Source organism: Chiroxiphia lanceolata, chromosome 5, assembly GCF_009829145.1.
Source record: "Chiroxiphia lanceolata isolate bChiLan1 chromosome 5, bChiLan1.pri, whole genome shotgun sequence".
In the NCBI taxonomy this organism is placed as follows: Eukaryota; Metazoa; Chordata; class Aves; order Passeriformes; family Pipridae; genus Chiroxiphia; species Chiroxiphia lanceolata.
The window spans coordinates 57,399,558-57,412,681 of NC_045641.1; the positions used below are offsets into that span (position 1 = coordinate 57,399,558).

The window sequence follows — 13,124 nt, forward strand, 5'->3', positions numbered from 1 at the left end:
CAGTGTGTATGTTACCTTTGCTGTATACAGTGTTTTGGAGCACTACACACAACACATCTTCCCATCAGACTTCTCTGGATATTAACAATTTCCAAACTGTACTAGTTCATAGCAGTTACATGGTTAGTATAATACCATATTATTTGGTGTCACAGATAAAGGGTTTTTCTTTAACAACGATTGTATTTCTACATGATAAAAACAAGGTGAAATCTTTTTTATGCAGTAGGGTTTGCACACTGTGACAGGACAAATACTTTGAAGAGCTTTGCCAAGATGTTTGAGATAAGTGTCTCTAAGGTGCAGACCCTGTGAAGGAAGAGGGGAGAGAGAGTATGAACTGAAAGACCATGGGAGTGCCAAATAAATACAACTTAAAGTGTAAAAGCTTTCCAATTTCTTTTCAGATTGTGAATGTGTCACGATTAGTTGGTGTTGATAACCCTGTGGAGCTGATATATTTTGTGGAAGACCAAGATGGAGAGAGACTGAGCGCTCTGAAGTGCTCAGACCTGATGAACAGAGTTGATATCCAGCGGGCTGCAATCATCCTTGGATACCGCATCGATGGCACCGTTGCACAGCGTAAGCCCTGTCAAAACCACACTGATGCCAGCAAAGACAAACAGGAAGGGTGACATTAGCTTTGTGGGTTATGGCACTGCACGGTGCCCACTGTTGCAGTGTTTTGTTCTTGGAATGCTGCAGCTTTGACACTCCTGAGGAAATAAATTTTAGCAGCCGTGCAGCGAGCTATGAGGTGTCGCTTTGCTTCTTGAAGACTCTGCTGAGCTTGGGGTTGCAACAGGGTCCTTAAGTCAAGCCTCACTGTGTTCACTTAAGTGCTTGAGCTAGAAAAGTGCTGTGCTAACTAAATACCTTCTTGCCATTTTCATCTCTTCCTGCTAGTCCAATATTTCTTTACAGTTTATCTTGCCCAAGAGCTTGCATAAACCTCAGCGTTGTGGGATGGGAGGGCATCTGTGTGAGATAGGTGTTTCCTTTAGCTGAGTAATAGCAGTGAAGTTTAGCACAAGTTGCTGGGGTTTTTTTGTCTGAATTACTTTTTCTGTGAGTGAAAAATGTACACTAATGCTGGTTGGGGCATTTATTTCCTGCATTGAATATGACTGACTTTATTTGTTTACCCATAAGTAATATATAAGTAATGTGATCTTTTAATGAATATAACGTAGAAGTAATGTGATCTTTAACTAGATACACATCAGAATAAATATTACAGGTCATATAAAGTTACAAAATGACTTTATTCGGGAGGCTTCAGTAAGTAGTGAGACAGAAGACTACTCAAAATTCCGCATTACAATTAGGAAAGAACACTTGAAGGTATTTTAAAACAGGAACAGACAAGTATGATCTGCAAAATACCTCATTGGTATGAATGCTTAATTACCTTTTCCGTGCAATATGGAGGCATGAGTTACATTGTACCACAGGGTATTTTGCCAACAAAACAAGCATGTGTCTGATTTTTAAAATTCTCTGCGGAAAGAAAAGAAAGAAAATAGTAATAATTGCACCATCTGGATGTGTTTCTAAATTTTGTCCCTCATTAAAACAGTTGTGTACAGATTAGGTCAGTAGCTCATATACATCCGCTTAGTATCCATTAATGGACTATAATACTGGTTAGACAGAAATGCAAAAAGTTGCAAGAATAAATTCTCTTTACAAAAATGATATGTTGAACAAACTTCATGAAGTATTTATAGCTTATTGTGCGTGTTGAAGCTTGTTATCTTTGACACGTCATTAGAAAGTTCTTCTAAGAGTCATAGAATCATAGAAGTCTTTAAATGCTTCTTATTGGAAGAAACTAGACAAAAAAGGTTATTTTTATAACAGAAAACATAATGTCATAAATGAGCTGTCAGATGTATAAAATATAAGAATTATATGTTCCTTTAAGCTCTAGGTTCATTGTTAGAATGGCTTTTAATAAAATAGTATATACAAATGAATGCATATAAATACTCTTTTTAACTTGAAAACATCATTTTTGCAAGTGCAGCAGTTTGACTAGAAATGTTTTACTGCTCTGGTTTTTAGTCCCACATCTAACCACTATGCAAAATAGAGCAAATGAAAGTTTTGTCAGTTCTTCCAGTTTACTTTTTACGGGCATGATTTGTTTGATTACACTTTCCAGTAGTTTTGTTTTCTGTTTGGGGTTAAAGGATCTCACACACTGACAATGAAACAGGGAAAAGAAAAAAAGTAATGAAAAATGCAGAACTATGCATGTTGGGGAGGAAGGTCTCACTGATTTCAAATTGATTGTGATTATTGATGGGGAAGGTAACAAAATGTGTAATTAAAGAGAAGAGGCAGCTGATAATACTGCTTAAAGCAGGAAACAGGCAAAAATGTTGCAAAGTCCATCTTACCTTTGTCAGTGGTAGAGTCTTTTTTTTTAGACCCATTTCACTGTGTCAGCTCAGCTTTGGGTTACAGAATAATGTGGCAGAAGTGCGTTTTCATTAGTATTTTAAGCACAGGTCTTCCTAAGGTAGGCCAGGACAATTGATCCACCTGCCCCACGCTTCCTGAGCATGACATACCTTAACTTATAAGTGGTGTGACATTTCCTGTGATGTGCAGCTGGTTTCTGATAAGTTCTTTAACTAGCATTTATAAGAACATAAAAATACATAACCTTGAAGCGTCCTCAGTTTAAAATATAACCACATAATACTGCTTGTCTTCCTTTTAACTTCACAGCTGTGGAGAAGTTGAAGGAGTCTGCTTCAGAGTCACAGAACAGCAACCTGTGGATTATCGTTGGTGTGGCAGTCCCAGTTGCTGTGGTGCTCCTGATCGTTATTATTTTATACTGGAAACTTTGCCGAACGGACAAGCTGGAGTTTCAGCCAGACGCAATGAGCAACATTCAGCAACGACAGAAGGTAAAAGGGGAAGTCGTGCTGAGAGGAGCTTGGGTATTCTGAGCAGAAATGAGTGTGAGACTCTAGGGAACACCTAGCATCCTTAAACAGCGTGTCTAAACACAGTTTCAGAGCATTCCAGTTTAGAGGTTAAAAAAAAAAAAAGGAAGAAGTCCAATGATAGCTGAAGTCAAGAATCCCATAGTGTTTTATTTATTCTCCTGAGTATATGATACTGCATTAGATAGATACATCCTTCTGAAATGTGGGCACTGAGGCTGAAAGGAACCTTTCTTTATCACTTCATTTCAAGGCTATGGCTAGGACTGAATAAGAGGAAATGTACTGAGTCTTGAATTGCTGACCTTGTTTTCCACAGAGGGCTGAATTTTTCTGTGGAGAACTTCTGCTAACCGAATTTGACAGCTGAAATGCAGTATCTGTTATACCTCATGCTGTAACTAGAATTTGCTAGAACCTATCCTGACTGCTCCATGTTCTGCTCTTGTTGCCATTGTGAGAGCCTGTTGCAGGACTAGAACATGAATTAGTGGATCTGCACGTGACTGCATGTGTGAGCGTGTTGGACAGAGGGTTGGAGGACAGGGTTAGGATGGTGAGAAATTCAGTAGTCGGTCTTTTTCTTGCCCAAGACTGTAAATTAAAAAATTGTGATCCGGGATGTATTCAGTAAAAAGAGTGGAAAAGTTCCTGAAAGGTTACTTTCTTTTTATAACCAAAGAGAACTAGTCTGCGTGTCATAAGTGCTTATTAGTGACTATACCTTCAGAGGCATTATTAAAGGCAAAATAATCTGCCTGTGCTAATCCTGTCGTACTGCAGTCATGTTCTTGTACTGTCACCTCATGTTCAGTCATACAGTTTTCTCCATAACAAGCCTTGTCTGTACACCATGCTTTCTTTCAAGATAATTAATGATGTGAAAGATGAGAGAAGCAGAAAGCAGTTGCACTTCTAAAGCAGTCAGAACAAATCAATAGTAACTTCCACTTGTCTTGCGACTGCAGATTGTGTGTCAGAATAGAGGTTGGCAACAAGTGGTACCCTTTGATGAACTTCACCCCCTGGTACCTTGTTTCACCTGTGGTAATATGTAACACAGATTTTTGATTGAAGAAGTTCCCCATGGTAGTTTTGGCTAATTTGAGAAGGGTCATCCAAAAGAGGCAGGAGAGGATCATTACCCTTGGTACACTTTCATCATGTACATTTTCAATACCTCTGCTGTCACAAGGGTTTTTTTGTAAGAAAGCAATTGGGTTGCCTGTAAGGCCAGAAATATCTTTCATAGAATTGCTGTCTTTTAAGAAATGGCTCAGTTGTTTTTCCCCACTGCTTCCACAATATTCTTCATCTTAATCATTCATGAGTCAGAAGCCTTGAGCTTGTTTATATGCAAGTCTCATTTTGGTTTGCCTAGGGAGCCTGTCACTTTGCCTTTTTTAGGGAAGTTGTTGTAAGCAAACTAGAAAGAACCAGTAAGGACATCTAGTTCAATCCTTGTGCCTGCCAGTGGAGGTAAATCAATAAGTGTCTTGAATTTTTATCGCTTTGCACATCAAACAACTGGCAGGATCTACTTCACTAACCATTTCCTCCTTTGCCCAGAACAAAAGTAGTACTCTGACTTCCTTAGTAGCAGGCTGTCTTTGGGATGTCTTCATGTCTTCAAACAGTGGGTTGGAATTCCAGATCAGAATAGGACATATTTAACAACCACTGAAGACCCCCAGTCACAACAGCATACAAATTATTAGAGACATTTGGTCTGATCCTGCCCTCTAAAATTGTTGTGTATTTTATACTTGTATTAGGGTAAATGCAAAGAAATGATCAAAGAGTATCATCATGTGGTCAAGGATTTAAGTCTGTAAATAAACTCAGTTTAAAAATGGACTCAGGCTCTCCCTCACCACACCCACATTTATTTCCATTTCTAGAGCTTGACCTTGGTACTGAAGGAAAGTGAAAGCCTCCACTGCATCTGTAAATGGAAAGATATTTAGGTTAAAGAGCTGGGGTTTTCTCTTGGAATCTATATTTCATTGGTAAAAAACATAAAGATGCATTTATAGCGTGCTAGCTCTTCTGACTTTCGTTAATAATTTTAAAAAAATAATGTAGATATGGAAATGGAATATTTAAATATCAGAGTATTTTGTTAACATATGTGTGGCATATTCATACTGGAAGTAGAAGACAGTACTTTTGAACCTTGTAATAAGTCTATAATGTGTGTTGATTGTAAGATAAGAAACTGAGACACTTTTCTTGTTCAGCTGAAATCGGATATTGTGCTGCCCTGGTGGATCTCCGGAGGTATCACCAGTCTTTCTTCAGTGTGTTTAATTAGCCATTTTGACATAACAGATCAGTGGGCAGCATAATAATCCATTAGAATTCACAGTAGCAGCTGATAGCAAATTATGTCACCTGTGACTTAAAAGCCTGGAACAGGGTTGGGAATGGGTCGAGGGGAATGCCAGTTTTCTTCATGCTGCTGAGAAAAGACTAAAAGGCCTTGAAACATCGAGAGAGGGAACCTCAGTAAATATATGGTAAATGGAGATTGCATAAGTAAGCCATAAGTTTTACAGCAGCTTTTTATTATTGTCTAGAATCACTCTTACAAAGTTGTCTTCTTCTCTTCACAGAGATGATTTTAAGATGCTACAAATTTTCCTGGATTCTGTAACCCCATATGTTTGTCATTCTTAGTCATAAGGTTTTTTTCTTCCTTCCTTTCACTTAATTGTTTCTTTATGGGTTTGAAACTCCTGCATTTTCCTGAAATATTTTGGTGTTCGCTCAGACAGTGTAAGTTTTACTTTTAATGTTCTGCATGTAAAGATTTATTTTTACAGAGTAGGTATGATTTCTGTGTTCATATGGCTACCGTTAAAAGTAAGTCATAAGCTGCATAACCTCACAGTCTATCTTCTAATGAAGCAAACCAGTACTATTATCTGCTGGCAGTAAGACCCTACATGCCTTTTTGGGTGTGCTCTGAGGGTATGGCTGCTTGGGTACACCTCAGTGAGGTAAAGATCACCAGGTATTTGTGTTACACAACAATTCAGTCATGCTGGCTAGCATATCATGCCAGCACAGCTATCTGGCTCTGGCCCCTTATCTGCTCTGTGACCGCCCCTTTAGAATATTTGGGTCACAGACCCTCACTTGTGTTGGTCAGTAATAGCATATTTCCCACTTGAGCGGACACAGCTCTGTCCAAAAATACTGAGATCCTGCGGTGACAAGTCCATAACAGTACCCAGGATTGCATTGATATTTATGTGTAATAGCAGCCCTGAAGCTGGGCTTGAGTCCACATGTGCTGCTTGTCCCCACTCTCAAGGCCAGGTCATTCTCAAAGGTAATACAGATAATAGCAAAGGTAATGTTTCTTCTAAGGTGGTAACATGGGCAGGGTAGACCGTTTGCAGCAAAGGTCTGTTCTGCAGGTTGGATGTACCACTTTACCAATTTCTGTTCTCTCCATCTGGCCTTCTAGTGTCATTACAGGATTAGTGTCATGCAGACAGGATGGCACAAGGATCCTGCTTAAAAGGGCTCATAATGTTCTCTTCTGCAAAGAATATAGAGAGGGAGCCTGAACTCAGAAAATATTAAGGGATATTTTACTTCTGATAGTCTCAGAAGTCTGCTGCTTCAGTGAATATAAACATAAATACATAGGAAAGAAAACCTTTGTGGGAACTGATGCTAGCAAAACCAGATTTGATCATAAAGTAGTAAAAAATAAAGGATCTTGAAGAGACTCTGATTTCCTAATCCATCCCTCTGTGTCAAAGCAGGATTAACAATGCCTGAAAAATATTAGGTTTCCTTTTTCATTCTGGAGATTAGATGGGAAAACATGCTTAGATGAAAGTTATTTGTATGCTTTTTAAAATGGGAGTTAGGGAAGCAGAGGAGAGAAGTAAATTTCTATGCAAGATTCATTGGTCTGTGCAAGGATAATTCTTTTAAAGAGATGGTACTAAGATATTTAAAGGGCACATCAAATATTCATGACTTGTTCTGGAAGCCATAGCATTCTACTGGAAATTCACCTTGATGTGAGCTGGGTTGTTGCACTGGATAAAGATGTCTTTGTCTTAGGAAGTAAAAAGATGCACAGGTGGCATTTTTAAATAACAGGATTTTCTCTCTTACCATTACCTATATCTGCCACAACATTGTCCCAGCCTGAGCTTTTTTCCCTGCAAAGAAGCTGTGCCTTTTGTAGGCAACTGAATTTTTGCCATGGGTTATTTTTCTTCAGGAAAAACTGGATAAATTTCTTCAGTGCCTAAACCATCATTTTGCTCTGTACTGGGCCTCTGATATTTTTGTACAAAAACACTGTCAACTCCTTTCCTCTTCCCTAGGGAGCAAAAAAACATTTTATATGTTATCTGTAATGGAAATAATATTATTTTATTGACAATATTATAGTCAGCAATATTATTTCTTTCTCTATGGACATCTAGAAATTAAAATGGAACCTGGTTCACTAGGGATTTCACCTTCCCTGCTGTGTAAAAGCATTTGAAGAAAAATGTCAAATCCCTTCCTAGAACTTCTCAAGAGATAATTTCAGCTATAGATAGTTATTCAGGGAAAGGCTCCCTGCTCTAATGGCAAGAGCTTGACACCTATAGACAAGCTAATTGGCAGATTGTTTAGAAGGTCTTGGATGTTCTGTAAATGCTGGGCATGCTGAAGTCATTGCCTTTGCAGTGCCAGTTTTGAGTGGCTTGCTCAGTTCCTTGTTTTTTCCAAGGGCACATCCTAAAACCCTGGGGGGAAAATGCGTGCTTGAGTCAGAAGTCACTCCTGTCTGGAGCTCTCTGCGTGCCACTATGGTTTTTAGAGGCTGGGAGTGTCTTTCTGTCTCAGTGTACCTCCTGTGTGGGAGAGACATGTGGGAGAGGTTGAGTGGGTTGGTCCCCACAAAGCCTTGGACAAAGCATGCAGTACCACACCTTCTCCTTGAGCAGTAGCACAGGTAGTGCCAGAGCTGGAGGGGTGCCAGTTTGCATCCTGTGCCAGCAAACCTCAGCTAATGTGTCATCATCACCTGAGGACAGTTACCAGCTCTTGTGTGTCTGCTCTAATCCACACTGCTCCTGACAGCCAGCCAGCCCTCCATGTGCTGCTCACAGTTACAGGTAATGAATCATGCCTTCTGCAAGGAGTCTGAGAGGCACTTGTGTGGATTTTTATATTTTTCCCCCAAGCAGGAATATCTGATATCGAAATATCATGTGTCAGGTGTAACTTTACACCTCTGAATTGAGAGTTTTGCTTATTATTGTGTATTCAGTAGACTGTCTCTTGGATGTTCCTAGGATCAGAGGCTAGCCCTGCTGGAGGCTAAATACTAGGCTTCTGCTCCTGATATAAAGAATTCTTGTGATGTTTTGACATCCTGTAATGCTTTTGTTCATCTGTATAATGTTGAGGCAACAGCTCTGCATTGCGGAAAAATTTCAGTCAAAAGAGACTCATGTTAAGAAAGGCAGCTGACACCAATCCTACAAAAACTACTTGAAAACTGACATGAGTTTATGCAAGAGATTCATGTCTGCCTACTGTTTGCATAACAAATATCATTCATTTCTAATAGCAACCTTGACTAACTCTCCAAACTGTTGTCTTTTTTGGGATGGCATACAGGTTCTGCGTCAGAGTCAATAGCTGGATTCTCTCAAGGAATGCAGTATTCAACATCTTAATTACGTCTCAACAATACATTTCTCTGGTGGCAATTCCTCTGAAAGAGCTCTTTTGTAGTAACTCTTCTTCTGCAATGGGGATTAGCTATTCACAAATGGCAGAAATAAAATACGACACTTAGATATACTGCTTATGCCAATAGGTATAAAAAGTAAAACGTCTCCATCTGCCTTTTTACAAACATTTGAGTATCAGTCTTGAGATCAGACCAAAAGGCCAACTAGCCCAAATGCCAAAAGAAAAAGCATATGGAAGGGGAGAAAGACAGGGCAAGTACACATGATGCCTTACCTTGAGTAACTCTTCAGCCTTCAGTTATTTATGTCTCCAGAATTTTCTCTAGAAGTGATGATATTTAGCAATCCTCAGTAGATTTCTTTTCCATGAACTTGTTTGGTCCTTCTAAACCCATCTGAGTTGCTGACAGGGATTTCCATAGCATGTTACGGGAAGAACCATGTCATCTTGTTTCATCTTGCTTTTATCTTGCCACCTCTTTGTTTTCTGTGATGGCCCCTAGTCCTTGCATTGGAGGGGACAGTGAACAGCTGATTCCTGAGTCCTGGTTTTCTTGTCCCTTCTTTTGAACTGGCCTTTGAAACTTTGAAAAATCTGAACATTTTCTAATTCTTTTTCATCGCTTTTGAGAGGGGGAGAGTAGAACTGAATAGGCTATTGAAAATGTAGGTGACCCATGGATTTATAGAGTGACATTTATGTACTGGTTACTTTTGAAAAGGAGTTAAACAAAAATAATCCATTTTCAGATAGGGATGAGCATTATACCATCCCAAACATAATTGACCTCTGAGATGAGATTAATACTGGGGAAATAAATTCTGTTTCTCGTAATAAAAGATGGTAATAGTAAGTCTACTGCAGAATTTAGCTGGTTTGGGAACAAGGAAATGCACCAACATTAAATCATTGTTGCCTAAGGTTTTAATGTTGCTCCTCACTTGCAGTTTCATTTCAGTAAGCAAAATGTTTCTGCAGAATATGTGAATGTACTTTCTTTCTGTGTGCATTAAACCCTTTCTAGGTGTATAAATGTGTTTGACTCATTGAGCTCAACAAAATACCAGCACAAAAAAATAAATGAAAATTGCTGACCTGTGTTCTATCTTAGAAGACTGTTAGCACTTCTCTCATTATTTGCAGAGAGGATGTGTTTCTGGACTGTTGTAAATATACTCTGTGTAGATGGTGAGAACCATGTTATGAATTCATTCTTTTGCTTCACAAATTTAGAAAATAATTCCCTTAATTTATACTTTTTTTTTTTGTGTTGTACTACCTTTCTTAGAGGTTGCAGTTGGGGCTGGATTTGCATACATGGCCTTAGAGGAGTAATTGTTTAACATAACTTATGGACAAAAGACTGCTCAAACTGAGGCACAGCAGTGACCTGTCTATCCTGCAAAGTTTCCAGTCTTTTTCTAACTTAATCCTGACACTTCCTTCCAACCAGTGTGCAAAGGAACTTCACCAAACCATGATTAAGATAGTATCCACCCAGCGGCATTTCTGTCTGAGAAGTAAAGCTAAAACTGTGTGTGATTCAGAAACAAAATTCTGCCTGTTAGAGCAGTTATCTCAGCAGCCTGTGGGCATATATGTACTCGGAGTTATGGGCTTTCAACAACATGATCCCTCTTGTATTTTGTGAAATTTACTGAGCTGTCATGGTAATATTAGCGTGGCAGGAAGAAATGCACAAAGGAGAAGAAGAGGGATGATGAAAATCCGTGAGAAGAATCTGTCTTAAGAAGAACAGGTGTCTTGAGAATTTCAGGCTTTATAAAGTTTTGTAAGTTTGGGAGTTTCTTTATTTGTTTTTAATCCTACTCCAGCAGCAAAATTCCTGAGGTGGTATTTTTTGTGGGATTCCTGCTTCAGTTACTGTTTGTTTGGTGGTAAGCAGTAACACACAGTTTTACCTTTTCCGAGGAGGGAAGGAAGACCAGAGGCTGTACACGAGCTTATTCTGGTTTTCCATGCCAGTGCTGTCTATACAGTGTGCTATTTTTTCCCAACTTGATGGGAGAAGCCTGAGAAACTATAAGCATATTCCTTCTCCACAAGGACATGTTTGCTCAACTGCTTTAGCTGTTCCCAGAAATGGTGACAGTTGACTGAAGTGCTGTTGTGATGACAAATTGTGAGACGTAATTTGTATAGGAGTTACTTGGTCCAAGATAAGAAAATGGGCAGCATTTTGTACATGCAACCTCTTTTTTGGTCCTCAGAACTCAAAATCCTCCTATTTGAGATGAGGCTTGCCATAGAGGGCACAGGCTGTAACTGCTGTCACAGGAGGGGGATGGTGTCCCACCTAAGGCGTAGCACAGTGACCTGCCATTGCACATGCACTTCTTTTTACGTACATACACCATTATCAAGTGAAGGTGTTTAAATTAGAGACTTTTTTGGGTTTGGTCCTTAGAAGTTTTTCCTAAACCAGCAGCAGCGAAAGGACCCCTCTGCACATTTGTCAGTGGTACTTAGTGGGGTTTTTTAGTAAGCTAGGGAAGAGTTTGTGCTTGTGCCACAAATGGGTTACATCATATCCCATTTCACAAAAGAGACAGTGCATGAAAAGACCTTGAGATATACAAATGGGTCTTTTGTTCTAGTATTTTGGGGGTGGCTATGGAGTTGCAACCCACCTGTGTGATCTTCTAATATGCTTTTCTCATGAAAAAAGGTTTTTTGAGTATTTAATTCTGATATGCATTATTGTTACTGAATCACATGTATAATTTGTATGCATACTTTACAGGCAGTCCCTGGCTGTGATCACAAAGGGGTTTCTGTTGAAGGAGAGTGATGCAAACAAAAATACAGAGGTTATACTTAAGTGCATAAGGAAGGATATGTAGGAATGATAATAGAAGAATAAAGCTGAATAGGAAAAGGAGACCATGAAAGGTGAACATGCCTCAATACTTCTAAATTCTTATTTATTGGTAGGTGTTTTAAATATCTCATGGACTAGTGACTGCAAACAATAGGGATGAATGATGCTTGTGGAAGGAAGATGTAGGTGACTTCTTGGATGAGATAGATAGACACCTGGTGAAAAAAGTTAAAATTAGGAAGATGCTACCAAGCACACAAGCAGCTGTGAATAATTGTACTTTCTGATGCATCATGAGAGTAATGCAGTGAATTCACACTACCCCATGCTATGGTGCCCTGGGAAGATGGAAAAGAGTTTGGTGGTGTGAGAACAGTTGGCAACGTTACATAGGTTCAAGCTATCCTAAATCACACTGACTTACATCTTCAACCCACATTAATTTTAAGAACAGTGATTTTCATTATCTTACTGTGTTTAAGCTAGTTAACTTGAAAACATTTTTTTTCTTCTGTAAAGCTTCATCCTGTAACATTCCATGTCCTGTAACGATACTAAGGTCATAAGTCAGCAGGACTTACAGGGATTCCTATCCTGTTCATGGGTTATGTGCCAACACTAAAGTACATGGTTAGCTCCTTTGTTTCCTAAGAAATCTATTTTAGCAGCCTCTGCTCGATGCATCTGGGTCTACAAGGAACAGGGCAAGATCATGGTATAAAGTCAATAGAAAATTGTCTTAGTACATTATTCTTCATATTATGTCCAAATTCAAATGCTGCTTGCAGGAACTACAGGGAGAATATTCAGTAAGTGTATTTCTTCCCTTCTGCTTTCTGCTGAAATTATTCACTGACCTGAATATGCAGTATTTGCTTTCTTGAGAAAACACGCTGTTGACATTCCTGGTGTGTCTCTGCATCTAGCAAAACAATATATTGGCAACCATTTTGTATTTCTGTGACTTGAACAGCACTAAAATTATTATCTGCTTTTATAGAATAAGTCTTGACTGAGGTGCACAGATTTTGTAGGCTTCTACAAAAATTATTTGACTTCTCTGTGAATTGAGCTTCAAATACTGGTTTGGTTGTTGGGTTTCTTTTTTCATTCAGTATGTAACAATAGAATTAAAACACTGTCTTGACTTACCAATTTGAAATCATCTTCTTAGATTTTGCAGGTTCTGCGTTTGTATAATAACATAATTCCTTATGAATGCAGTAATTTAGATATGTTCATTTTGGTGGTAAACTTCAGAGTAGTTTATCTTTTCCCTTTCACAAATATATAAAGATAAATGAAAACCTCTAACAACTTATATTTACAAAAAGGAATCTTTGCCAAGACTGGTTTTGTGTAGTCTTGGGTAAAAGCACTTGAGGCTGATGAAAAGATGCTCATTTTCATCACCAGAGCAGGTAACAGTATCAGTACAACTTGTGCTCTTAAAAAGACACTGCATTCTTTTCTTGGTGGTGATTAATTTATGAGCACTAGATGACTGATCCACACATGGTATTCTGACTACCGGTCCCAAGATGAGCAGAGGTAATACAATCTGTTACACTTACATAACTTGATATAAAGAA

At 38.8% G+C, this 13,124-nt stretch overlaps 1 protein-coding gene across 4 annotated transcripts in view; it reads left to right on the top strand.

Annotated features, from left to right (window-relative positions):
- KIAA1549 (KIAA1549 ortholog) overlaps nt 1-13,124 on the top strand; it is a 147,526-nt gene that overhangs the window by 98,751 nt on the left and 35,651 nt on the right. For all 4 annotated transcript variants that reach the window (XM_032687689.1, XM_032687692.1, XM_032687690.1 and 1 more), the window contains exons 9-10: nt 408-585; nt 2,743-2,927. In XM_032687689.1, the coding sequence (XP_032543580.1) occupies nt 408-585; nt 2,743-2,927 (363 nt within the window). The remainder of the gene's footprint in view (nt 1-407; nt 586-2,742; nt 2,928-13,124) is intronic.